The sequence below is a fragment of the Stomoxys calcitrans genome, chromosome 2, assembly GCF_963082655.1.
Source record: "Stomoxys calcitrans chromosome 2, idStoCalc2.1, whole genome shotgun sequence".
NCBI lineage: Eukaryota > Metazoa > Arthropoda > Insecta > Diptera > Muscidae > Stomoxys > Stomoxys calcitrans.
In genome coordinates, this window is record NC_081553.1 from 72,921,331 (window position 1) to 72,948,932 (window position 27,602).

The 27,602-nt window shown below is 36.5% G+C and overlaps 2 protein-coding genes across 2 annotated transcripts in view; one reads left to right on the top strand and one right to left on the bottom strand.

Annotated features, from left to right (window-relative positions):
* The window catches only part of LOC106088132 (heterogeneous nuclear ribonucleoprotein R), a 438,953-nt gene that overhangs the window by 363,035 nt on the left and 48,316 nt on the right, over positions 1 to 27,602 (bottom strand). The gene's annotated exons all lie outside the window — the stretch shown is intronic.
* LOC106081320 (uncharacterized) lies at positions 10,289 to 15,429 on the top strand. The gene is made up of 2 exons (XM_059364126.1): positions 10,289 to 10,375; positions 10,440 to 15,429. The coding sequence occupies exon 2, from the start codon at positions 10,462 to 10,464 to the stop codon at positions 15,424 to 15,426; it is 4,965 nt and encodes a 1,654-aa protein (XP_059220109.1). The 5' UTR covers positions 10,289 to 10,375; positions 10,440 to 10,461; the 3' UTR covers positions 15,427 to 15,429.

The following is a 27,602-nucleotide window of genomic DNA, read 5'->3' on the forward strand; positions in this document are numbered from 1 at the left end:
AATTTTACTTAGTAGCTGAACGCTTAAAACACTGATATTGAATGAAACTGAGAAAAATTCCCAACATTTGTACTAATTTTTATTTCATGGTTTTATCTATTGGCAATGCAACTATAGTTGCGCGACCATCCATAATCGACCCCTAAGTCAATGGTTGGCAAAATTAATTTTTTATATCCACCACGATAGGGTAAAGCTAGCCGCTACAAAATTGTGCACAGATACTTATTATTGATTTAGGTCGTTGGGGATTGCAAATAGGCCATATGGGTTCATATTTGGATATAGCTCCCATATAAACCGATCTCCCGATTTGACTTCTTGAGCCCCTGGAAGTCGCAAATTTCATCCCATTTGGCCGAAATTTTGCATGTGGTATTCTGTTATGACTTACAACAACTGTGTCAAGTACGGTCCAAATAGGTCTATTATCTGATATAGCTCGCATATAAACCGTTCGCCCGATTTGACTTCGAGTCCTATAAGCCGCAATTTTTATCCGATTTGGCTGAAATTTTATGTTATGCGTCTCAATAACTTTGCCAAGTAGGGTCCAAATCAGCAGAATCCATGGTGGTGGGTTCCCAAGATTCGGCACGGCTGAACTTAGCACGATTTTACATGTTTTACATTCATATTGGTTTTTTAAATGATTGTAGAAGCAGCAACAATAAATGAAAATACGGCACTTAGGTCGAACCGAAACTTTGCTTAAACCTTAAACAAATTGCATATTTGCCCATGAAAATTCCTTTACGAACCAGCTGGGAAACTTCTCTCACAAAATTTCTCGACACCGAAACCGTAGTCAACTCCAGGCTATGTTTTATACCCACCGCTTTAAAAGGGGGTTCTCCAGCCTAGCTTATACATGGGTATTAAATGAAAGGTATTAGCATGTGTCCGGAGGCCTTTGCTTTAGAAAAGAGATTCAAGTTCTCGTTTCTGAACTTAAAAGTAAGTGGATGTCCACTATAAAACCCCTTTTTCCCCAAATCTCGTCATTTCGTTTGGAACAACTCGAAATATTTATCTTTGAACCCACAAGGTCAATCGTCGTAATCGTCTCAATATTCTAAGTCAATCTAGCCATATTCGTCCCTCCTTTTAAAAGGTAGTCGAAATCACTATACCGTTGGATTTCGAATGTGTGTGACGTATGTAGTTTGCTGCCCATATTGGGTTAGATTCATTTAGGTATGTACTTAAAAATTGTTTCGTATCATACGTACGAGTCTAAGGTGATTAACGGCCCAACTTTTTCCTGAACTGGCGTTTCAAATTACTCGAAAACTGACATTTATTCAAAAACAGTGTGCAAGTTTTTAATATTTTTTAATATGTCATACAATCGGACTTCGACTGGCTGCAGACCTTTGGGTTCTCTGTTTCTATTACAAATAGAAAAACACAAAAGCACTTTTTTTTAAATAATGCAGAAAATATATTTTAGCTTCGTTATAGCATTTGTACCACACTAAACTCATCAGTAGTATCAGACTCATCAGTAGCATGTAAAAAAAGATTTTTACATATCGAAAAACTAAAGAGAAATTTTTCCTAACATAATTAAACAATTTTGTCCTTGACGATATTGAAACCGAAATTTAAAATTTTTCTGTGCGTTTTCACATTTTTTTTTTTCTATATCACTGTGCGATATCCATTCGTAAAAAGACGTGACACTTACTTTACCTCCTCTTTCATTATCCACGTACCTAGTTTTAATTATCAAAAAAATATTCAGCTATGAACAAAAATAAACAACAAGGTGGTGGTAACCCATTGCATGAGAGTTACTCTGAGGCCAAGAATATGTGTTGAGTTGAGTTAGTGGGTGTGTGTGTGTGTGTGTGTTTGTGCGTACTTGCTTCAACTGAGAGCAAAGCCATGGTGGGTTTTCGTTACAATGTTCGTTCAGTCATTTAGCTGTGCTCAAAGCGTAAAGTATTAAGAGGAAAAATTAACGGAGGTGGTAGCCATTTGTTAAAGAATTAGTGATAGTTTATGTAACTAAATTCATTGATAAATCAAAATTGTGCTGAGTGTGTGGTACAACCGCAAAGAATTAAAAATAAAGACAATCAAATGGATCATCCCAACTATTTTTCGGCCCAGCCGGAGACTTCCGCCTCAAAAGATGTTAACATCGCTGTTACTATATCACCAAATGCGAAAGGAAAACGAAGAGGTAGAAAGGCGACAGAGAATGAAAAGGAAGTTGATGTGCTTCCTCAACGCAAAGGAAAACGCAACAGTAATAAGACAGCAGATAATGAGAATACATCAGTTATCGATAACATTGCAAATTTTAATAACATTGCTGATTATTCTACTTTCTCTGCTAAACGCCAACGTGGAGGTAAGAGAAATATCGAGAGGGATATCGATGGTGACGACAGCGCTAATACACTGCCAAAACAAAGGAAAGAAAAAAGTAAAATATATGTGCTAGCAAAGAAGAAAAAAAATGGAGAAAATTGTGAAGTTGAAGATGATGATTACTATGCAGATGGTAATAATTCAGATAATCTATTTTCAAATCCTAAAATTAAAACAAAGAAGAATAAGAAGGTCGATAATGACGACAGCGGCGAGACGTTTCCAGGAACGCGTAAAAGAATAAAGGCTGCAAGTAATGATAATATGGTAGAAATCCCAAATAGCACAGAAAAGCGAAAAAACTACAGGAGAGAAGATACTGATGAAAATACAGATACCCTAACAACCCAATGCTTAAAAAACGAAAAAAGTCAAAATGAGGACAATGCGGATACCCTAAAAACCGAATGCTTGAAAAAAGGAAAATGTGATAAGTCAAGCGATATTGAAGATAATGATAAAATGCCAGATGACAACATATCAGCTGATGATAGCGACATTGATAACATTCCTTCAAGGATTAGCAGAAGAAAACAACAAAGCTTTAAGAGAACAGTTAATGATAACAACTCAGATAGTGGAGATAATAATATTTTAGACAGTGATAGCGACTCAGATTATAAACCGATAAAGGCCAGCAAAACAAAGCAAAAATGGGATAAACCTGCAGCAAATAATGCAAACGAATCTGACAACACCCCAACATATAATCCTACATTGAGTCTGAAAGCAAAACGAAAACTTTTGAAATTAGTAACCAATAAAATCTCAGCTGGGGCGTACACTCTGTATAAGCGAGATACCGACAGAAGTAGTATGTGGTTGGTACTGAGGAGAATCCTCAAAGAAGACAAAACCAATTTAGAAGGATTTTTGTATTGCACCAAATGTCTGAAAGTGTTCGCCTATGCGCCTGGTCAATATTCGGGAGTAGGCCGACACGTATGTTGTCGAGAATTTAAAAATGTAAAATTTTATGCAAACTCTAAAGCTGAGTTTGTGGCCAAACAAATTGACAATGGTGTCTACAAAGTTGTTCCACAAAAAAATGGCCATGGCATAGTTTGGAATGTTATTGCTCAAATTCGAAAGGAAGACGGTGAAATTTTGGAGAAGTTTGTATACTGTCGAAAATGTTGCTGGGTTCTTACTAGCACAATTGTTCATATAACAAATCACCACAAATGTGTCAAAGAATTTAAGAACAAAATGTGGCAAGAGGCTTCGGAGGAGGAGGAGGAGGAAGACGAGGAGGAGAGTATGAATGACAATGACGAAGAAATTGAAGATGTTAAAATAGCTGGAACTGCAACTCAAGAGGAACTAGTTGCACCCAGAAAAACTAAACCCTCCACACTGGCCGATGATATATTGGAAGAGGAGGAGGAGGATGATGAAGTTGAAGAAGAAGAAGTTGACACATCCGAGATGGGCTGCACTTCAAAACCCTTATCTAAGCGCCAAGAAATTGTTGAAAAAATCTCTCAGGGAGTTTATTCTTTAGATAAGAGATATGGTGGCTTGTCCAAAAGGGGTATGTGGATGGTGGTGAGCAAAATTCGCAAGGAAGATAAAAGCCTTTTAAAAGGTTTTGTATATTGCCGAAAATGCTGCAAGCTTATCTCATTCGAAAATAATAACTACATTAAAATTTCACGCCACAAATGCTGTTTGGATTACCAAGAGGCTGGCAAAGAACATGAGGAACGTAAGGCTAAAAGAAAACAAGCCAGAACAGAGTTGCAATCAACGTTTGCTGCCATTGCTGAAAAAATCGCCAATGGTGTCTATACCATAGGTCGTAAAAAGTTTGTTAGAAGCTTGCAATGGAAGATTATGGCGGTCATTCGCAAAGAAGATGGAACGTTACTCGAAGATTGTGTCTATTGCCGAGTATGCCACAAGGTATGCCGTTTGGAGAAGAATGATACCTGTAGACTAGGAAAACACAGATGTGTGATGGAATATAGAAAAAAATTGGCTACAAATCAAGCAGCGGAATATGACTTTTTGCATGAGGGACTTGAAGATGACGACGATAGACAAGAAGAAGCTTCAAGGAATAAAGGAAAATCGCCCAAACCAAAATTAACGAAAACAACAAAAACAACTAAGATCGTAAAATTAGCCGATGAGGTGTTAGAGACATTAAATCAAGAAGAAGAGGAGGCGGATAAAGAATACGAATTAGGCGACTCAGACAGCTCTTCAAATCCATTATCAAAGAGCTTGAAAAAAACCAATCAAACCAATGAAGTTCTTGAAAAAATAAACCAGGGCGTATATACGCTAGGCAATCATAAGGGCTCTCACAAGCCCATGTGGCAAGTCATGAGCAAAATCCGCAATGAAAATAAAATATTTCTTAAAGATTTTATTTACTGCCGCAAATGCTCCAAGGTCTTCCCATATAAATGGCGTAACAATAATTTATTCTCGCGCCACAAATGCTGCGTGGAATATGTAAATCCAGGCGAAGATTACGAAGAAGTTGGCGTTGTTAAAAGATATTCGAAAAAACCACCAAAACAAGCTTTCGAATTTGTGGCTGATCAAATTTCCAAAGGCCTATATACTACAAGTCATCGTAAAAGTGGCCGAAGCCTTAAGTGGATGGTTCTAGACGAAATACGCAAAGAAGATGGATCGTTAGAGGAAAACTTTGTGTATTGTCGGGTGTGCCGAAAAGTGGTGCGTTTTAATGAATCATGCCTAAACAGTCATAGATGCGTCATATTGTATAGGGAAAAAATGTTGACAAAACCTGAAGGTGAAGACAATGATTGCCGGAATGATGAAGCAGATGCAAGTCAAAATACCTTGGTTTCCTTGCAATCAAAAGGATCAGACAGCAATATCACTGAAGTAGATAACAATTCTTTAGATAATGAAATGGATCAATTGATGGACAGCATTAAAATTGAGGAGCCCAAATTGGCTATAGAGCAAATCTATGCAGATGATAAGGACAATTCTCTAGATATAGCAACTCAAATTGCTCATAACATCTCACGGGGTATTTACTCCTTGGATGATCAGAATCGTGAAAAAGGCATTTTATGGAACATTATAAGCAAGGTGCTCAAGCAAGATGGAAGTAGTTTGGAGGGCTACATATATTGTCGCAAATGTGGCAAAGTATTTGTTTGCAATGATTACATGCTATTAAATTTTGATCATCATAAATGCTGCCAAGACTTGGAGAAGTTGCACGAAAGTCAGAAAGCTGAACTTATTCAACAGATTACAGCAGATATAAATGCCTTGGAGAAAGTTTTTGCCATTGGAGATGGTGGTGCCAACATCAAAAGTCGTGAAAACTTTTTAAGACTTATAGAGGTATTTTCAAAAATCTTTGAAGCATCTAAAAGAGACATAGATATTGCAAATCTTTTGCCTGATCTGTCCTCACTCTGTCTCCAAGTACAAAAAATGGCCCAGGTAATCAAGGAGACTTTTAAAGAACACGTAGTAGAGATGGCCCAAAAAGGAGATCTTACTGCAGCAATATATGTGTGGCAAGATATGGTCAAGAAACAAAACTTTATGGCTGTCACTTTGCATTATCGAAAAAATACAAAACTGTACAATGTGGTCTTAGAAACGAGATACTGCGATATGGTAAAATCCAAGTGCATCGAGGTTTCTAAAGAACTGTGCAGTTTATGCCAAGAATTTGGCTTAGAGGACTTGAAGAATATAAAATTTGTAACCCCCGAAAAAGTGGCACTAGCTTTACCGGCTTTACAGCATTCTATTCACCTCAACTGTAGTTCACATATGCTACAACAACTATTGAACAAATCCTTTGCAGAAACCAAAGAAATTGGCACCACACTCATTTATTGTCAAAATTTGGTCAAATATTTCAAGAGCTCTTGTATACAGAACAGTCTATCTGCCGTTTTTCTGCAAATCGACGATAACTACTCAGAATGGTATATGGCTTACAAAATGTTGAAAACCATTTACGATCATTGGTTAAATATTGAAAAGCAGCTGGTAGAATATGGCGCAAGCTCACGACTGTCTAACATTAACCTTTCAAAAGTGAAGGCTTTGGTTCAACTGTGTCAAAACTTTGAAAAAATAGACCAACGTTTGCAGCAAACTAGTACTCCCTCTTTGTGTTTTGTGTGGCCTTCTGTGCAGAAAATTAAGAGTCTTTGTGAGGTCAAAACTGAGGATATTCCATTAATAGCAAATTTAAAGACAAACGTTCTAAAATATATCGATAACATGTGGGCCAACAAGTTGAGCATTTGGCATAAGGCTGCCTTCTTTTTATATCCTCTTGCAAAGAGTTTGCTACCCGAAGAGGATCTATCGGAAATAAAGAAGTTTTGCATTGCTGATATGGAGAAATTGAAAACTGCAGCATCAACCGTATCAACATTGGAGAAAAATCAAACCTTATCTCTTTTAACAAAACCTTCAGATGACAGTTTTGGAACTAAGTATATGGATGAAATAAATGCATATATCAAAGAAGAAATGCAACCAACCGAAAGTTACGATCCTCTTCATTGGTGGACATCATATGCTCACAAATATCCCAATTTATCCCAAATAGCACTTCAAATACACTCGATTCCGGCCAGCAGTAGGGTAGCAGAAGAAGCCTTTTCTTTGGCAGTCAGCAGTCGTAATTCAAAGAACACATATGAACTGCATCAGAAAACAGTTGAAAATTTAATTTTCTTACAATCATATTACAAAAATTACAGCACTCCTTTGACTTCATAAATTAGCTAAAAAAAATTCAACAAATAAAATATCGAGTGTTAATAAAAATTAAAAAATATTGAATTAATTTTAAAACAATTCAATTTTTGATCTCAATAAATAACAATAAGCTAAGATTTGTTACCATTTCTTGATATACAAGGTCCCACTGACTATGACCTGGCATAATACTAAATTTCAACCGACTGAGATGTATAGAATTGAAGGCTATGAAATATTATAAAAAGAGTCCTAACATAGGTTATTTGTAGTTTCTTTCATAATTGTTGAACAAACAATTAGCTGATAACCAGCACAGATATAGGATCTCCATATTGTCATTATCGGGACTACATATCTACGGAGTTTTTAGGTTTGGGAGGACTTTTGAGGCGATTGATTTCATAATGCAATATCGAGTTCGTACTCAACACCTTAAAATGTTTTATTTGTTTACGCTACGCTACGACATTTTGGGATGGTTTGGGATAAGTGTGGACGTACACACACTTGGCCCAACATTTTTGTGTCTAAGTACCTTTAATTGGTGAGAGAGTGAAGCGGGCGGCGCTTCGAATCAGGCCGAAAAAAATTCATACCCTACTACCAGATACTCACAACTAGAGCCCCATATTGCATTGTCGGGCCGGACTCTCAAACTTATGATTCCATATTTCAATGACAGGCATAGACATAGCTAATGCTTTCTTACATTCCTATAAGAAAGCAAAACAAATTTAAAAATTTTTTTGGTTGGTTTGTTTTCGGGGTTCTGGCCTGGGGGCTAGAAAAAGAGCCTTCTCCCTCTTCAAGTTAAAGTGCACGCTAAATTTCCTTTAATTTAAATTAAAGGAATTTGGCGTAGAATACGAATATGATGAAAAATGTTATAATAGTAAATCCCGAGGCTGCAGCGCCTTGACAATTTAGAACCCCTTTTAAAAATTTAAAAAAAATATTTTTACTGCTATCGTTGGCTTTACTCAGAAATTACTCGTTGAGGTGATAGTCAGATCTTAATCTCCTATGGGACTTTTATTACCGTGAGTAGCTTTTAATTTCACGTAACTGGCTATTTTTGTATGAGTTAACAAATCTCATTGGTGAGGGGGACTCAAATTTGGAAAATATACCCTGAATTATCATTCATATCATTATTGGGCATTTTTTTTGTTTTTGAAAAATTTCCTTTCTTTGAAAACAGCGCTGCAGTCGAAAAATATTTTCGAAATAATGTAAAAAGGCTCTTCCAATTTTTTTAGTTTTTATATAAATTCTTCGCAAAATATGGCTCTAAATTAAAAAAAAGCCCCCTTCCTCAACACCTGGGAAGACACTTTTTTTGTAATAATAGTGTCTTGAAAAAATGTCTTTCATTAGAGTACTATATTTCCAATATTCGGCGTCATTTCACTAGTTTACGGCAAAATAGGGCTCCAATTCCTTAAAATCGTCCCTTTCATAAACCGGGAGATGCACTTTACTAAAGTTTATTTTATATGTATTCGTAGTCATTTCGCTTGATGATGGTGAAGACCAGTTTGGGGACCCCCAGGCCCGAGCCCCAAAAACGGACTTCATGTTCATGTTCCTGGGGTCATTTAAGGAGTTTGCAAAAAATTTGATTTTTTTGCGGTTTTCCCCGTATTTTTCATTTTAGCCTTTGCCATAGGTTACGTGTTACATGTCCTCTTAAAGGAGTTTTGGTGAAGTGGCGGCTCTTGAGACACTTGGGCCAAATTTTAAATTTACAACTCGTATCCTACTCTTAAATACTTTCAGTTTAAGCCCCCTATGGTCATGATAAGTTTGTCAGCCCAAGCTCCCTTTTTAACTTCCACTCAATCTTCATACAAAATGTGTGCCTAGCCAAATTTGAATTTAGCCTCTGACAACATAATACAACAATACCCACCTACATATATATATTCTGCATGAATTAATAAATGAATGACCGCACACTTCATTGTCTAGCGACGAAGCTTACGTAATTGGCTAGCCTCCATGTTAATAGCAAATAGCTTTACTGCTTCAAAAGTTTGCGTGCTTTCGACAGACGGAAGGAAATGGCTTAAAATGTCCCGACGATCAAGAATATACAATGATTTCCAACCAAATTGGAAATCAATAACACAAATTCCTTAATAGGACCGATTTCAGCAAATTTTTTAATTGAATGAACGATTTTCTTAATTGAACCTAGTTTAGTAGAAGAAGCCCAAAAAGGCAATGCTGTTGGCAAGCCTACCCTCAACACAATAGTGATCTCTTTTTTTTTTTGTTTCTTCTTCTTCTAATTTAAAATTTATTTCATATTTTCGCAGCTTTTTCTTAATGAAAATTACTTAAAATAAAAATTCTGCACATATCTGGCAATATAAACTACAATTGGTGCCAATTTCATTCAATCCATTTAGCCTTTGGCTCTTCGCCTTTGTAAAAACCTTAACCGTTTCAATATATGTATTCTATTATTTGCGTCTTGTGCCGTTGATTTTCAATTCGGTTAGCATTACTGTTCTCTCATTCGAATGAGAGTTAAGCCTCAAAAACAAAAATTCTTAATTTCATCGAAGTGAGAGCTAATAGGGTTGCCATCTAACTAAATAAAACCAATTCATAAAATACTCAAAACAAAAGCAAATGCAATCAACACGGCATACATATGTATATACGTATGTATCTACTTGTATCAATCAAATGACCGTTATATTATGAATACAACTTATGGCCTATTGGCCTTATCCATTATTAAAGTACAATAAAGGCAATAAAGAGTATATGGCAATACTGCACCCACATTTCAGTATACCAAAAGGTGTGCGCGCGTGTTTGTGCAACTCAGAGTAAGGCATCGTTGAATATTTTCAGCCACAATCAGTCATTGGGCAGAACTAAGCAAAAGTGGTGCATAAAAAAAGAGCTATAGACCGAAAAATACGCATAGTCATTAGTAGAGGCAAAAATATAACACAAAAAAAAAACAAATAGTGAAAAATATACAAATGGGTGGTTGACAAAACAACAGAAAACGTCAAGAGACAAATAAACAGAAAACGTTAAAGAAGAGATATCCTCAAATGCAGGCTAAAGATTCACAGTTCTTTGAAAAACATGGAAAAACAGCCATGTACAACCGGTAAAGTAACGAAGTCACAAGATGAGGAGAAAACAAAACATTTGCTATTCAATGAGGGAAAGAGAGCAGAAAAATCAAGCAAATCAGAAGATGAGAGCATTTCTGAGAATTCACCAGACCAAAAAGAGAGTGAGAATAAATTGTTAGAAATCATTAGAAATGTTGCTCATGGGATATTCACATTCGCCAGCAGGAAAGCAGGCGACAGTGGTTTTATGTGGAACATTATGTGCAGAATTCAAAACATGGATAAACAAATTCTAAAAGGTTATTTGTATTGCCGTTTTTGCCACCAGGCTTTTGCTTGTCCGGATGGCAATTGTGCCCAATATAGTCGACACGAATGTTGCCTAGAATTGGAGAAGTTGGTAGCTGCTGACACCAATACACCCATTGATGTAGTCCAACTTGTTACTAGTCAAATTGCCAATGGTAATTACACTGTAGCCCCTCGCAAGAATGCCAAAACTTTGCTCTGGCAAATAATGGGCGATGTTAGTAGACAAGATGGCAAAGTTCTAAAAAACATAGTCTGTTGTACGGTGTGTAAACAAGTAAGGCTTAACTATTTGATTAAGACCAAAACTCTGATATATAAACACGGTTGTATACAACGACTCAAACAAAGTGAAAAATTTGATGTAAAGCAAAACTCCAAGACCCCAGTTATAGAGGAGCCTAGCTGTTCACAGCAAACCTTAACCAACAAAATAAAGGATCCTTTTGATGTATATGCTGATAATGGCGGCAAGGGTCGTAAGGTTTATGTGGATGGTGGTGAAAGACGAAGATTGTGTTCTTTAGTACTCAAGAAAATCACCCAAAGCCATTTCACTCTATTTCGCCGAGATACCGACAAAAGTTTCTTGTGGAAGGTTATGGGCAGAATCCAAAAGGAAGATAAGACAACGCTGGAGGGTTATCTATATTGCCGCAAATGCCACAAGGTATACACCTATAAACAATTTCCCTTAAATCTTATGCATCACCGATGCATCAAGGAGCTGAAACAGTTGGCTGGTCAATATTTGAATGTTGAGGAGGAGCCCAATGATTTGATAGATATCATTGCTGCTCTTATTGACAAAGGTGTTTTCCGCACTGTACAACCAAGGAATTACAAAAGTTCTGTGTGGAATGTTTTGTCAGAGATACAAGATCAAAATGGCAAAATATTTAAGAGAATCATATATTGCCGTGAGTGTTGTGCAGTTATTGAACGCTATACCAAAAATCAAAGCTTGGCTGTGTTTCGTCACAAGTGTTGTCAACAACAAATGAAAAAGCAAAAGTTGCCAATGTCCAAGGGTTTAGAAGAAGAAGAAGAGAAAGTCATGGATGATTTCGATGATAGTGATAGTCAAAGCAGTTCGGTTGTATGTTTAAGTAATTTGGAACCGATTGTTCAAAATTCGCCCATAACAAATGAATCGGATGAAGAATTCTTGCTTGAGCAAGAAATTATTAAAATTGAGCCCACACTTTTGACAGGGGTTGAAGACAGCGTTGAACAATCTGTAGATCTTGAACCTGATGCTAAAAATACTTCAAATAGGCATCCCAGTGCTGATTTTATTGGTGCACAAATTGCCAAAGGAATTTACACCATAGCACCACGTAGGAATAGTAATTGTTACGAAGAAGATGATGGGAGAGAAACTACTTACTCGACAGTCGCTAAAATATCCCTAAATCACATTCCAGAAACAACTACAACTAAAGTTAACGAAAATGAAATGGAGTTGGATGGTTGTAAAAATAAATTCATTAAAATAGAGGAAAGTCTAGATGACGATCTGCTGGAAAATGAAGAATTTATAACTCTAAAGCCCAGCACTGCCAAAACAATAATTGCAGCTAGAAAAGAAACTTTAACATGGTATGGGGCTACGGAATATCTTCAAAAAACTAGTAATGAATCTATGGGCCTTCAACATAATGAAGATAATGAGTCAACACAGTCTGTCAATACAGTAACCATTCATAACATGCCTGAATCAACAACTGGAGTTAATGAAAAGGAAATAGAGTTGGATGGTTCCAATAATGAATTCCTTCCAAAAAAGGGGAAGCAGAACTCAAGTTCACTTGATAATCTGATGGAACATGAAGAAACAACCATCACTAATTCCAACAAGACAATTATTACAGCTAGAAAACAAACATCAACAAGGAATAAGGCGAATTCTAAAAATACCATGGGAATAAGCCTCAATGAAGGTGCTGATAGACGAATTACTTACTCTTCTCTCAATACAGTCCCCATTAATCACATTCCAGTTACTAATAATGTAGTTAATGAAAAGGAATTGAATCGCGATCTTTCTAACAATGAATTCCTTCCAAAGAAGGAGATATTAACTTCAACTTCAGATGATGATGATCTAAGGGAAAATGAAGAATTCATATCAATAGACTCCAGAGAGGAATCTTCGAGAGTGGATAAGGATAGCACTAATCTACGAACAGCAAATAAAGCAATGAACAAGTTGAGGGTCATTGACATCTTAAGATCAGATGATGGTCTATCTCTAGAGCCCTTACAGAACGAAGAATTTATATCCACCACTACTTCCAAGAGAATTACTACAGCTAGCAAAAGAACTTCAACATTGTATAAGATTAAGAAAAACACAAAAAGATCTTACAAAAAGAGGAAAATGGTTCAGGCCATAGATACCTTAAGTTCAGATGATGGCCTAACTCAAGAGCCATTAGAAAGTGAAGATACCAACATTACTTCTAAACCCAATACTAGAGCTGGAAAACGAACTTCCACATTGTATAAGAATAAAAAAAATCATAAAAAATATTATAAAAAGATGGAAACGGTTCAGGCCATAGATACGAATGATAGTCTCACCGAAGTGCCCAGGCAAAATGAGCAATGCATTGCGTTAAGGCCTAGAACTTCGAAAACCTATGCTGATAAAGCCAATGAAGAAATGGACGATAGGGAACAATCGGAGTTATCAAGTTCTCAGGAATCATTAACCTCTGATAGAGACAACACCAAGTTGGATAAAATCTCCGATAAAATTGCCCAGGGCATTTACACTTTGGACCATCAATTCAAAGGCAAAAGTATGATATGGAATGTAATGAGAAAGATTCTCAAAACAGATGGCAGCCTTTTGAGAGGTTATTTATATTGTCGTAACTGCTGTAAGACCTTTAGTTATGATCGTAAATTTTCCAACTTCAACCAGCATGAATGTTGTAAAAAGTTTGAGTTTGCCTCTTTGGCGGATTTAAATTCTGCCAGGTTTCCTCAGGGTGTCAATGAAGCTGATGAGGAGAGCAAAAATATATATATAAACGATTTAATAAGCGATCGAATTGCCAAAGAAATTTATACAATATCACAACGCAGCCAAGCTAAAAACAACAGTTTTATCTGGCATGTAATGGCTGAAATTCGAAAAGGAAATGGAAGGTTATTGCAAAACAAGGTGTATTGTCGAAAATGTCACAAGGTCTTCAATTATTTCTCGCAACATATCAGCAGTCTTAAGTATCACAAGTGCTGTCAGGAATTGAAGGACACCATAAAAGCCAAGAATTCAGGAAAAGGTAAGCCCCAAAGGGATGATGACATCAATTCACCCATGTCTGAAAATAATTCCACAGCTAATATGGTATCCGCTCAACCAAAACCAACTGAAGGCATAGGAGTAGTAGAAGCCTTATCCGCTATAGAGGATGGTAATCCTTATTTCGATATCCTCACATCCCAGGGATTTCCAAAGCTAATAACCAAAATCTCCAGCATTGCCAAGCCATATGGTAGTAATATAAATTTCGCGGATCTATTGCCTGATTCGTACACTCTACATCATCATTTGCACAAAATGGCTCAAGAAGCCAAGGCCAAAGTGAAAAATGATATAGTTGAGCTTAACAAAAGTGGTGCTTTGGCTGCCACAATACATGTATGGAACGACACCTATATCAGAAGAACATTTGTGGGAGTCTTGCTGCATTATCACAAAGATTCTCAGATATTTGACATAGCAATGGGCATGAAATCTATGGATTATGAAAAGTCCAGCAGTGCTGATGTTAATAGAAAATTATCCACTTTATTCAACGAATTTGGCATAGAGACCTTAAATGATTTCAAATTTGTCTCCACTGGCAAGGCAACTCTATTATCGGCATTGGAGACCTCCATTCATCTCAGCAGTAGTTGCCATTTATTAAATGTCCTATTGAATAAAGCATTTAGACAAACAAAGGCCATTGAAACAACTATAAATGCCTGCCAGGATTTGATTAAATATTTAAAAAATGCCAAAATGCATAAACATTTTACCTCGGATTTGCTGCAACATCAAAATAATTCTTCTGCCGCTTGGTATACAGCATATAAATTACTTCAATCTTTCCCCTCCAATTGGTTGAAAATCAATGAGATTTTGGCCGACCTCGCTGAAAGTTCCAGAATGTCGGATATCAACATAGTTGAAGTCAAAGCCTTAGTTGAAATATGCAATGTTTGCGAACAAATCAATAAACGTTTGCAAAATTCTACCATGCCCACTTTGTGCTTTGTGCTGCCTTCAATTCTAAAAATTAAAAACCTGTGTGCCCCCCAGGAAGAAGACCTTTCAGCCATTGTTGAGCTGAAGGCCAACATTCTTAAATTCATCGATAACATGTGGACTAAAAAGTTGAGCATATGGCATAAGGCGGCATATTTTCTTTATCCGCCTGCCAAAAATCTACAAACACAAGAAGATCTATTAAAAATTAAAAAGTTTTGCCTTGAATATATGAATAAAACTTCCAAATCTTCCAATAAATCACACTTAGAGCTACCTTCATCATCCTCTCAAAGCCAAGATGAAGACGTGGCATTCTTTTTCTCTGGTTTATTTAGAAAGTCTCAGAGTCCTGACGAGGAAATCGAAAGTTATATCCGTGAAGAATTTGAAATACCTCAGAATTTTGATTTGTTGCGTTGGTGGACCAAAAACTCTGGAAAATATCCAAATTTATCAAAGCTAGCTCTTCAGATTCACTCGATTCCTGCAAGCAGTACAACAGCCGAGAAAGTCTTTTCATTAGCCGGCAATACCAATGCAGAGGAAAGAAATAAACTATTGACAAAATCAATGGACATTGTAGTATTTTTACATTCGTATTACAAAAATTACAACTTTAGATTTACTACATGAAATTTTTTTTATTGGGGAAAATATAAAAATATTTAAAAAAAAGTTTTTTTTTTTTTTTTTTTTTTTTTAAACGAAACAATTTTGATTTCAATAAAGCACAGCTTACAAACAAAGATTATAAAGAAAAGTATTGAAAAAGGAACGAATTAAAAATAATAAGACAAAAAACAACTAAGTCGTGCTAAGTTCGGCCGGGGCAAATCTTATATACCCTCCACCATGGATCGCATTAGTCGAGTTCTTTGCGCGGTATCTCTTTTTAGGTACACAATGCTTTAGGCGCAAACAATTGAACGCTGAACATTGTAGAAGTCATTGTGTGATATTTCAGTTCATACGCATAAGAATTGCGCCTTGTAGGCGCTCAAGAACCAAAATCGGGAGTTCGGTTTATATGGGAATTGTATCAAGCTATAGGTCGATTCAGACCTTATTCGACACGTAAGGTCATGAAAGAAGCCGTTATACAAAATTTCAGCCAAATCGGATAAGAATTGTGCCCTCTAGAGGCTCAAGAAGTCAAGATCCCAGATCCGTTTATATGGCAGCTATACTAGGTTATGCACCGATTTCCACCATACAGTTGTCGGAAGTCGTAACAAAACACCTCATTAAAAATTTCAGCCAAATCGGATGAGATTTGCGCTCTCTAGAGGCTCAAGAAGTCAAGATCCAAGATCGGTTTATATGGCAGCTACATCAGGTTATGGACCAATTTGGACCATACTTAGTACAATTGTTGGAAATGATACCAAAACACCAAGAGCAAAATTACAGCCAAATCGGATAAGAATTGTGCCTTCCAAAAGTCAAAAGTCAAGACCCAAGATCGCTTTATCGAAACATGTACTGATTTGGCCCATTTACAATCCCAAATGACCTACACTAATAAGAATCCCAACAATCACAACTGACCTACACTAATAACAAGTATTTGTGCGAAATTTCAAGCGGCTAGCTTTACTGATTCAAAAGTTAGCGTGCTTTCAACAGACAGACGGATACAGAATGACGGAATTAGTATACCCCCATCTTATGGTGGAGGGTATAATAATGAAATATTGGGGATACAAATTAAAAATGCCGATTAAAACAACATTTACCAAATGTCAGGCACTCATTTTAATCAATAGCTCTAATGTTAAATTTTGTTCTTAAAAATATGTTTGAGGAGAAATTTAATAACCCAGTAGGATAGCTAGTTAGGTCTGATAACAGCGCTTCAAAGCCATCTAAGACAAGGAACGCATGCCTTCTAAAATGAAGGCATGGTCGTCCTTCTTAAGGCCATGTATTTTCCGTGAAAGGCAAGTACTAACCTTACAATGTCACCCAATGCTAAAAAAGATATAAACGTGGAGTTCAGAGATCAGGTCTGTCGCATTCAAAGCAAGGAGTGATATCAGGCCTCGAAATCGGCTCCTTTCTGCTCTATACACTCAAAAAAATGGTTATCGTAAATATAGGTTGATTACATAATAGACCTTAGTTCATGATTTTTACTCACGAAAGTAAGCATAATTTAATAACTGTTAGTTAATGTTGAACTAAAATTGAATTAGCTGAATGTCAACTCCAAAAATATATTTTAATATTTCTTTTCCATCCTGCTCTATACACTCAGAAAAATGGTTATCGTAAATATAGGTTGATTACATAATAGACGTTAGTTCATGATTTTTACTCACAAAAGTAAGCATAATTTAATAACTGTTAGTTAATGTTGAACTAAAATTGAATAAGCTGAGTGTCAACTCCAAAAATATATCTTAATATTTCTTTTGGCTCGCCACAAGTGCGCGGAATAATGTGGACCTAATTTTAAAGTACGAAATGATTAAAAATCGTTTGCTGGTTTGAGACTCGAACTCGGGACCCTTGGAATGAGATTGAGAAGCAGATTGAGAAGCAGAATGACGGGATTGAGAAGCAGATTGACAAAAGCTTCTATACATTTTTTTGGCTAAATGTTATTTAAGTTACCACTGCTCTACTGCTGATAACATTGTGTCTATAAATAAAATATGTCAAACCTAAACAAAAAAACATGGCCTTCTTTGATGGAAAAAGAGTTAGAAAATGTTTTGCTTTTGTGTTGTTAGCAAATATTGAAAGAGGAAAATAATCGTTGACTCAACTAATAGTGATGTGGGTAAATGCGTAGAGCGTCGGCTTTGTAAACGGAAGGTTCCTGGTTCAACTTTCGGCTGCGACAAAAGGTAAAGTTTTATTTCACTTACAATTGCAAGGTTTCATACTATTGGGTTGCCCAAAAAGTAATTGCGGATTTTTCATATAGTCGGCGTTGACAAATGTTTTCACAGCTTGTGACTCTGTAATTGCATTCTTTCTTCTGTCAGTTATCAGCTGTTACTTTTAGCTTGCTTTAGAAAAAAAAGTGTAAAAAAGTATATTTGATTAAAGTTCATTCTAAGCTTTATTAAAAATGTATTTACTTTCTTTTAAAAAATCTGCAATTACTTTTTGGGCAACCCAACAAATTTGTCTTCTTCGTAACAGCTGAGCAATTGATAGCGTGGGATGGGAGGCGGAACTAAATGGATTATGCAATTAATATGTGTCCGCCAATCTCCAATTGAATGCTTCGAAGAGTTCGGAAATAGTGATTTTTTTTTTCTAAAATTTTAACTCAGTTTCAATGCTCGTTAGTTAATATTTTACCCGTGGAAAGTTAAAAGTGAACTAATACTCTGTAAAAATAATCTCTTAGCTGTTATAAAATTATTGAACTCGTAGCGAGAATATAATTCTTTAGTACCATGGGAAGTTCAATATTTTCCAAATTTAGTTAATTTTAAATAGTGTTGAGGTTAAAAAAAATTTTGAGTGTATGTTTGTTGCTGGCACACTTATGTTTCTCATATATAATGTAAAAAGGATATAATTTGTGTAAATTAAATTGGATTTTCGGGTTGTCCTTAAGGTTCTCATGGCCCAGTTAACGCTAACCCTTTCGAGCTGTTCAATTTGGGGGAATGTTTGCAAATATAAAATCTATCTACTAAAGGGTGATTTTTTTGAGGTTAGGATTTTCATGCATTAGTATTTGACAGATCACGTGGGATTTCAGACATGGTGTCAAAGAGAAAGATGCTCAGTATGCTTTGACATTTCATCATGAATAGAGTTACTAACGAGCAACGCTTGCAAATCATTGAATTTTATTACCAAAATCAGTGTTCGGTTCGAAATGTGTTCATTCACCGTAACGTTGCGTCCAACAGCATCTTTGAAAAAATACGGTCCAATGATTCCACCAGCGTACAAACCACACCAAACAGTGCATTTTTCGGGATGCATGGGCAGTTCTTGAACGGCTTCTGGTTGCTCTTCACTCCAAATGCGGCAATTTTGCTTATTTACGTAGCCATTCAACCAGAAATGAGCCTCATCGCTGAACAAAATTTGTCAAAATTTGAACACATTTCGAACCGAACACTGATTTTGGTAATAAAATTCAATGATTTGCAAGCGTTGCTCGTTAGTAAGTCTATTCATGATGAAATGTCAAAGCATACTGAGCATCTTTCTCTTTGACACCATGTCTGAAATCCCACGTGATCTGTCAAATACTAATGCATGAAAATCCTAACCTCAAAAAAATCACCCTTTACATCTAAATCTGAACCAATTTTGGACAAACTTCTTAGATATTGTGGTAGGCATCGAGGAAAGAGTTGTGCACAATTTTGTCAATATTGGTCAATAAATTCGCTTGCAGTGACACTAGAAGTGAAAATCGGGCGAAAAACATATACGGCAGCTATATCAAAATCTGAACCGATTTCCATAAAATTCACCAGTAATGTCGAGAGTCATAAGAAATCGGTTAACAAAAGAGCACTTTATTGTAATATTTCTCAAAATCGGACGTACATATATATGGCAGCTATATCTAAATCTGATCCGATTTCTAGCAGACTTCTCAGATATTGTGGTAGTCGTCAAGGAAGGCGATGTGCAAAATTTTGGCAAGATTGGTCAATAAATGCGCTTGCAGTGGCTCTTGGAGTGAAAATCGGGCGATATACATATATGACAGCTATATCTAAATCTGAGCCGATTTCTATGAAATTCGCCAGTAATGTCAAAAAGCATAGGAAAATACCTCCTGCCAAATAATGAGAGAACGTGTTAACAAATGAACACTTTATTGCAATATTTTTCAAAATCGGACGAACATATATATGGGAGCTATATCTAAATCTGAACCGATTTCGAGCTAAGTTCTCAGATATTGTGGTAGTCGACGAGGAAAGCGTTGTACACAGTTTTGGGAAGATTGGTCAATAAATGTGCTTGCAATGGCTCTAGCAGTGAAAATCGGGCGATATATATATGAGGGCTACATGTACATCTGAACCGATTTCCATGAAATTAACCAGTAATGTCGAGAGTGAAGAGAAAATCACTCCCTTCGTGAGAATCGGTTAACAAGTGGCCATTTTATTGCATTATTACAGCAAATCGGACGAACATATATATGGGAGCTATATCCAAACTTGAACCGATTTTTTCCAATTTCAACAGGCATCGTCTCAAGGCTGAAAAATATGCCTGTACCAAATTTTAAGACGATCGGATGAAAACTGCGACCTGTAGTTTGTACACAAATTAACATGGGCAGACGGACAGACAGACGGTCATAGCTAAATCGAATCAAAAAGTGATTCTGAATCGATTGATATAACTATCAATGGGTCTAACTCTCTTCCTTCTTTGTGTTACAAACAAATGCACTAAGTAATAATACCCTGTACCGCAGTAGTGGTGTAGGGTATAAAAAAATTTGTGCCTAGACTCAATTCTTTAAATTTTCACAAAGGGCGCAGAATGGCAATTTGTTGATATCTGAAGGGGCGGACTCTAATTTTCAAAAACGCCAAATCTTGGAGATGGATTGGGCGATCCAAGTTTGGAGTAGGGAGCCAATAGAGACCGCCCCATCACCATACCCGCCAAATATAGTGAACAAAGAAGACCATATGGGACATAAATGAAAGATATTCAAGTGTGGAAAACTAATCTGTCATTCAATTGCAAGGCCAAGTTTTTGGAAGCCGCCCAAATTTAAAATTTTAATAAAATTCCTTCAAAAACAAAATTTTTTTTTCTAAAAAAAAATTCTTATATCAAGAGGTGTTTATATTGGGTTGCCCAAAAAAAAAGCTTGTGACTCTGTAATTGCATTCTTTCTTCTGCCAGTTATCAGATGTTATTTTTAGCTTGCTTTAGAAAAAAAGTGTAAAAAAAGTATATTTGATTAAAGTTTATTCTAAGTTTTATTAAAAATGCATTTACTTTCTTTTAAAAAATCCGCAATTACTTTTTGGGCAACCCAATAATTAACTAGAATTCAGGTAAAAAGGCTGTAAATTATTAACTCAGCTCAAAGCAATATTTATATAGAAAGCAATATATAATTTAAGGAACTTTGTGGGGTAGGGGACGCCTCTTAATCCGCCTTACTTCTATATATGGATTTGAAACCAGTTGTCTTTCTTACGAAACATGGCACATGTATAAGGTTTTAGATCTTTTTGATAATTTTATTCAAGCAAAAGGCCAAGAAGGTACTTACAATTGGAAAATCGAAAACATCACTTACCTGAAACGAAAAAAAAGTTGAAACAATTAATAACATCGAACAAAATAGGCAAAAAGAATTAGTTTTTCTAGCAACGGCAGGTGGAAAATTCAATAGTGAAATGGAAAATCAGAATTTTCACTTGTATACTGACCTAGAAAATGCGTGCAGGTAAGCAAATTGTTCTTTGCGTATGAAAGGTGATATGTTATTACAATATTTAAAAATGTATTTATTTGGAGAATACTTCCGATTGATTATTATTGGGTTGCCCAAAAAGTAATTGCGGATTTTTTAAAGGAAGTAAATGCATTTTTAATAAAACTTAGAATGAACTTTATTCAAATATACTTTTTTACACTGTTGTTCTAAAGCAAGCTAAAAGTAACAGCTGATAACTGACAGAAGAACGAATGCAATTACAGAGTCACAAGCTGTGAAAAAATTTGTCAACGCCGACTATATGGAAAATCCGCAATTACTTTTTGGGCAACCCCATATATTTTTATATCCTCCATAGGATAAGGGGTATAATAATTTCGTCCTTCCGTTTGTAACACCTCGAAATATGCGTCCAAGACCCCATAAAGTATATATATTCTTGATCGTCATGACATTTTAAGTTGATCTATCCATGTGCGTCCGTCTGTCCGAAGGCGTAAAGCTGGACGCTTAAAATTTTGCATGAATACTTCTTATTAGTATATGTGGTGTTTTGTTCTGACTTCCAACAACTGTGCTAAGTATGGTCTAAATCGGTCTACAACCTGTTGTAGCTGCCATATAAACCTCCCTTGGGTCTTGACTTCTTGAGCTTCTAGAGGACGCAATTCTTATCCGATTTGGCTGAAATTTTGCATGGAGTGTTCTAGATGACTTTCAACAACTATGCCAAGTATGGTCTTAATCTGTCGATAACCTGATATAGCCATATAAACCGATCTCCCGATTAGACTTCTTAAGCCTCTAGAGGGCGCAATTTCTATCCGATTTGAAATGAAATTTTGCATGATGTGTTTCGATATGACTTCCAACAACTGTGGAAATAATGGTTCAAATCGGTCTATAACCTGATATAGCTGCCATATAAGCCGATCTTGGGTCTTGACTTCTTGAATGACTAGAGGGCCCAATTCTTATCTGATTTGGCTGAAATTTTGCATGAAGTGTTTTATTTTGACTTTCAAAAACTGGGTAGAGTATGGTCTAAATCAGCCCATATCCTTACATAGCCGTCATATAAACCAATAGGGAGATTAGGGCTTCTAGAGGGCGCTATTTTTATCCAATATGGTTGAAACTTTGCATATTTCGTTTTGGTATTACTTCCAACGATTGTTCCAAGTATGGTCTAAATAGTTATATAAACTGATATACTTACTTACTTTAATTGGCTATGACAAAATATTTGTTCCACTAGAATAGAATCCACATAGAATAGCGTTCCAAGCGTCTCAATATTCTGCGCTCATTCTAAAATCTCTGACACCAAGTTTCGAGGTGTCTCCCACAACTTGATTTTTCCATCGGGCTTTTGCGTGTACCACCACGCAAACCGGGAAGTCTTTGCCTTCAAAAGACTTCTTTGCTGGAACTTCTTCATCCATTCTGACAACATGACCTAGCCAACGCAGCCGTTGTATTTTGATGCGTGTAACTATGCTAGCGTCGTCATACAGCTCGTGGTTCATACGTCGCCTATATTCTCCGTTAACGCAAACTGGTCCATATATTTTACGAAGAATCTTTCTCTCAAATACTCTAAGCACTGCCTCATTTGCTTTCACAACTACCCATGCTTCAGAACCATATAACAGCACGGGTAGTAGCAGTGTCTTGTAAAGTGTAGTCTTCGTCTGTCGAGAGGTGGCCTTGTTTCTAAACTGCTTACTTAGTCCAAAGTAGCATCTGTTTGCCAGTATTATTCTTCGCTTTATCTCAAAACTGGTGTCAGTAGTTTCGGTTACGGCGGTGCCGAGGTAGATAAAGTTACTGACTATCTCAAAGTTGTGGTTCCCAACTTTCTCCATATAAACTGATATAGCTGTCATATAAACCCATCTCCCAGTTTGACTTTTTGAGCCTCTGGAGTTCGCTATTTTTACTCGATTTGCCTGAAATTTTGCAGTTGGTGTTTTTCTATGACTGGTGTTTTTCTTTTTGACAAAGTCATTCAAAGAACTTGTTTCTGTTAGAAACGAGATAAAACCAAGTCCGCTCCAGTCAACTCTAATATTGATGTAGGTCGTTGGGGATTACACATGAGCCATATCGGTTCAAATTTAGATATAGCTCCCATATAAACCTATTTTCCAATTTGACTTCTTGAGTCCTTACAAGCCATTGTTTTTGTCCGAATTTTGCATGTAGTGTTCTCCTATGACTTCTGTGCTACTATACGATCCAAATCGGCGTATAGCCTGACGTAGTTCCCATATAAATCGATTTCCCGATGTAAACGGGTCACTCGATCATCCTTGTTCGATTCCCAGAGCTTTAATTTTTCCTTTGACAGAAAGTTTGACATTTAGAATAAAATTATGCCCTTTAACTACATTAGCATTACTACATTTTAGCAGAATCCATGCTGGTGGGTTCCTCAGATTCGGCCCGGACGAACATAGCACGTTTTTACTTGTTCCTAATAATACTTTTCCTTACATAAGGCACATTCCAAACGTGCCCGTTATGGTGAATGCGATATTCTACTACACTCTTACTTAAAATCGGATTAAAAAGAATCACGTTATGGATTAAGGTATGATCGTAAATCAAAAGAATACATCAATATCCAGGTTTGGCAGCAGTATAAATTATAAGCGTGGAGGCCACCGTAGCGCAGAGGTTAGCATGTCCACCTATGACACTGAACGCCTGGGTTCAAAACCTGTCGAGACCATCATAAAATTTCCAGCAGTGGTTATCCCCTCCTAATGCTGGCGACATTCGTGAGGTACTATGCCATGTAAAAACTTCTCCTCAAAAGAGGTGTCGCACTGCGCCACGCCCTCCGGACTCGGCTATAAAAAGGATGTCCCTTATCATTGAACTTAAACTTGAATCGGACTGTACTCATTGATATGTGAGACGTTTGCCCCTGTTACTTAATGGAATATTCTTGGGCAAATTTGCATTTGCAAATTATAAGCATATGGTACTGAATAAGAATGTGTGCAATCAATATATCAATTAATCTCAAGAATTGATGGGGGTTTATTGATTTTTTTTATCATTCCGTTTGGAAAACATTGAACTATCAATTTGCGACCGTACAAAGATAATAAATTCGTGATCGTCGTAAAATTTTAAAATGATCCTGTCCGTGTGTCTGTCCGCCTATCGTAAACACTACTACACTATTTCAGCACAAACATTAAAATGGAAATAGATCACAAATTTAAATAAAAATCAACCCAATAAATTTATTTAGTGATGCTCGTTCAACTAGCCGGATCTATGAGGGAAATGCTATCTGAATAAGCCAAACAATGGCCTTGGCGGATACCTAGCCGTATCATTCTCCTTACACTTAACATAACCAAACCAAACCTTTGCATTCCTAAGTTGTTCAATTTCAACTCAAAAATGTATCTATTTCATATCCTTCTTGAAGTGGCGGCATAAAACTGCATTCAAAAATAAAATTTTGTATTATAGAGTTAGTGTAGGTTATAACGACAAAAAGGTCATTGCATTGTGCTCCTCGCAAGAAGGCAAAGAAAACTACTCGACTTTATTTAATTAAAAAATTAAAACGTTTGTTTGTTTTCTTCATGAAATCTCAACAAATTTTCAGTTACAAAAATATCCAGTAATATGGCCGAGGGGCGAAAAACTTCATTCATTATCAAGGCATGTCTAAATTAAACATTAATTTAAGCATAAAAAAGGTTGAAATTTGGCTAAAATAATGCACGGGGGAAGTTTTTAATCCTCCATGGTTATTGTATGAATGTTGATTTCCTCATATGTACGCATATTGATGCACTCAAACAATCACATCTTGGGCAATGGTTTGGCTTGGTTTAGTTGGGTTGTTTGTTTCTTTTCCTTCCCTCTCCATTTTGCACTCAACTTTGTGCCTTGTTGTTCTTCTTTTATTCAGATGTGATCGTCTTTAGATGAAGAGTGATGCAATGCAATGCGTTTTTTTCCACTTTATAGACTTTTTTGCTGCTATTATTCGACAACGAGGGGACGGAACTAACAATAAATGAAATGAAAATACAACGAACAAAATATATGTTTTGCAAACAATAACAACTACAACACTTAAAGTTATGCATTTTTGTGCACAAAATCTCAGAAAACAATGCAAATCCTTTTCTTTAGCGAGTACACTTTCCTTTGGATTGAATAGGATGACGACCAGTTGAAAGAAGTGAACGTGGAAGAATAAAAAAAAAAAAAACAATAAAGCCTCAGTGCTTTACTCGCAGCAACATAAATCATATTCACTTTATAGTCGAGGCAACATCTGTGGAAATACATATAGCACAGTTGGGATGCAAATATGAACATTTATATAGTCCGATCTAAACCATATTTGGATCGGATGTTGCGAGGCTTAGAACAGCTCACTGTTTCAAATTTCAGCCAAATCTGATAATAAATGCAGCTTTTATGGGTTTCAGTCCCTTAACAGGCAGATCGGTCTATATGGCAGCTATATTTGAATATAGTCCGAACCATATTTGGGGCGTATGTCAAGAGGCTTAAAACAATTCAATGTTTAAAATTTCAGCAAAATCGGGTAATAAATGCAGATTTTATGGGCTTCAGACCCTTAAACGGCAGATCGGTCTATATGGCAGCTATATCTTAATGTAGTCCGATCTGAACCGTATTTGGGCTTGATGTCAGTAGGCTTAAAATGAACCTCTGATTCAAATTTTAGCGAAATCGGATAATAAATGCAGCTTTTATGGTCTTCAGACCCTTAACGGCCAGAATGTTCTATATCGCAACTTTATCTTTATATAGTTCGATCTTAACCATATTTATATTATAACCATATTTGGTCCGATTATAAGCCTCCCAATTATAACAACTCATTGTTTCAAATTTCAGTGAAATCGGACAATAAATGCAGGTTTTATGGACCCTTAAACGGCAGATCGGTCTATATGGTAGATATATCTAAATAAAGTCTGATCAGTACCATATTTGGGCCGGATGTCAAAAGGTTTAAAACAATTCAATGTTTCAAATTCCAATCTGAACCACATTTGGGTCCGATGGAGGGTGGCTTAAAACAACTTACTGTTTCAAATTTCAGAAAAATCTTGGGAACCCACCATCATGAATTCTGCTAAAATTTATACAAAATATATTTTGTTGAAACTTCGGTCAAATCAGCCGAAATTAAAGCTTCTAGGAACCGAACAAGGATGATCGAAAGACCGGTTTACATGGGAGCTAAATCAGGTTATGGACTGATTTGGACCGTATTTGGCACAGTTGTTGGAAGTCGTAACAGATCGCCGTATGCAAAATTTCAGCCAAGACGGACAGAAATTGCGGTTTGCAATGACTCAGAAGTCAAATCGGGAGATCGGTTTATATGGGAGCGATGTCAGGTTATAGACTGATTCGGACCATACTTGACACAGTTGTTGGAAGTCATAACGGAACAATACATGCAAAATTTCAGCAAAATCTGACAAAAATTGTGGCTTCCAGGGGCTCAAGATGTAATATCGGGCGATCGGTTTATTTGGGAGCTATACCAGGTTATAGACCGATTAGGACCGTACTTGAAACAGTTGTTGAAAGTCATAAAGAACACCAAGTGCACAATTTCAGCCAAATCGGACAAACATTGCGACTTCCAGGAGCTCAAGAATAGGATATAGACCGATTCGAACCGAACTTGGCACATACGATGGCATTCATAACAGAACACCGCATGCAAAATTGGACAAATCGAACAAAAATTGCGACTTGTAAGGACTCAAAAAGTCAAATCGGGAGATCGGTTTATATGGGAACTATATCTAAATCTAAACCGGTATTGCCCATTTGCAATCCCCAACGACCTACATCAATATTAAGTATCTGTGCAAAATTTTAATCAGTTAGCATTACGCGTTCGACCGCTATCGTGATTTCGGCAGACGGACATGGCTAGATCGACTCAGAGCGCTTAGACGAATATATCGAGGTATTACAAACGGAATGACAAATTTAGTATACCCCTATCCTATGGTGGTGGGTATAAAAAAAGTAATAATAATAAAAAAAAGGTTAAATAAATAAAAGCGTGCTAAGTTTGGCCAACCCGAAACTTATTTACTCTCCATCATAGATCGCATTTGTCAAGTTCAAGCTAAATTGGATCAGAATTGCACCCCATAAGTGCTCAAGAAGTAAAATCGGGAGATCTGTTTATATGGGAGCTATATCAGCTTATGGGCCGATTAAGACCATACTTGCTACGTTTGATGAAGGTCATAGGAGAAGTCGTCGGGCAAAATTTCGGCTAAATCAAATAAGAATTGCGCCCTCTTGCGGCTTAAGAGGTACAATCGGAAATTCGACAGCTATATCTGGTTTTAAACTGTTTCAG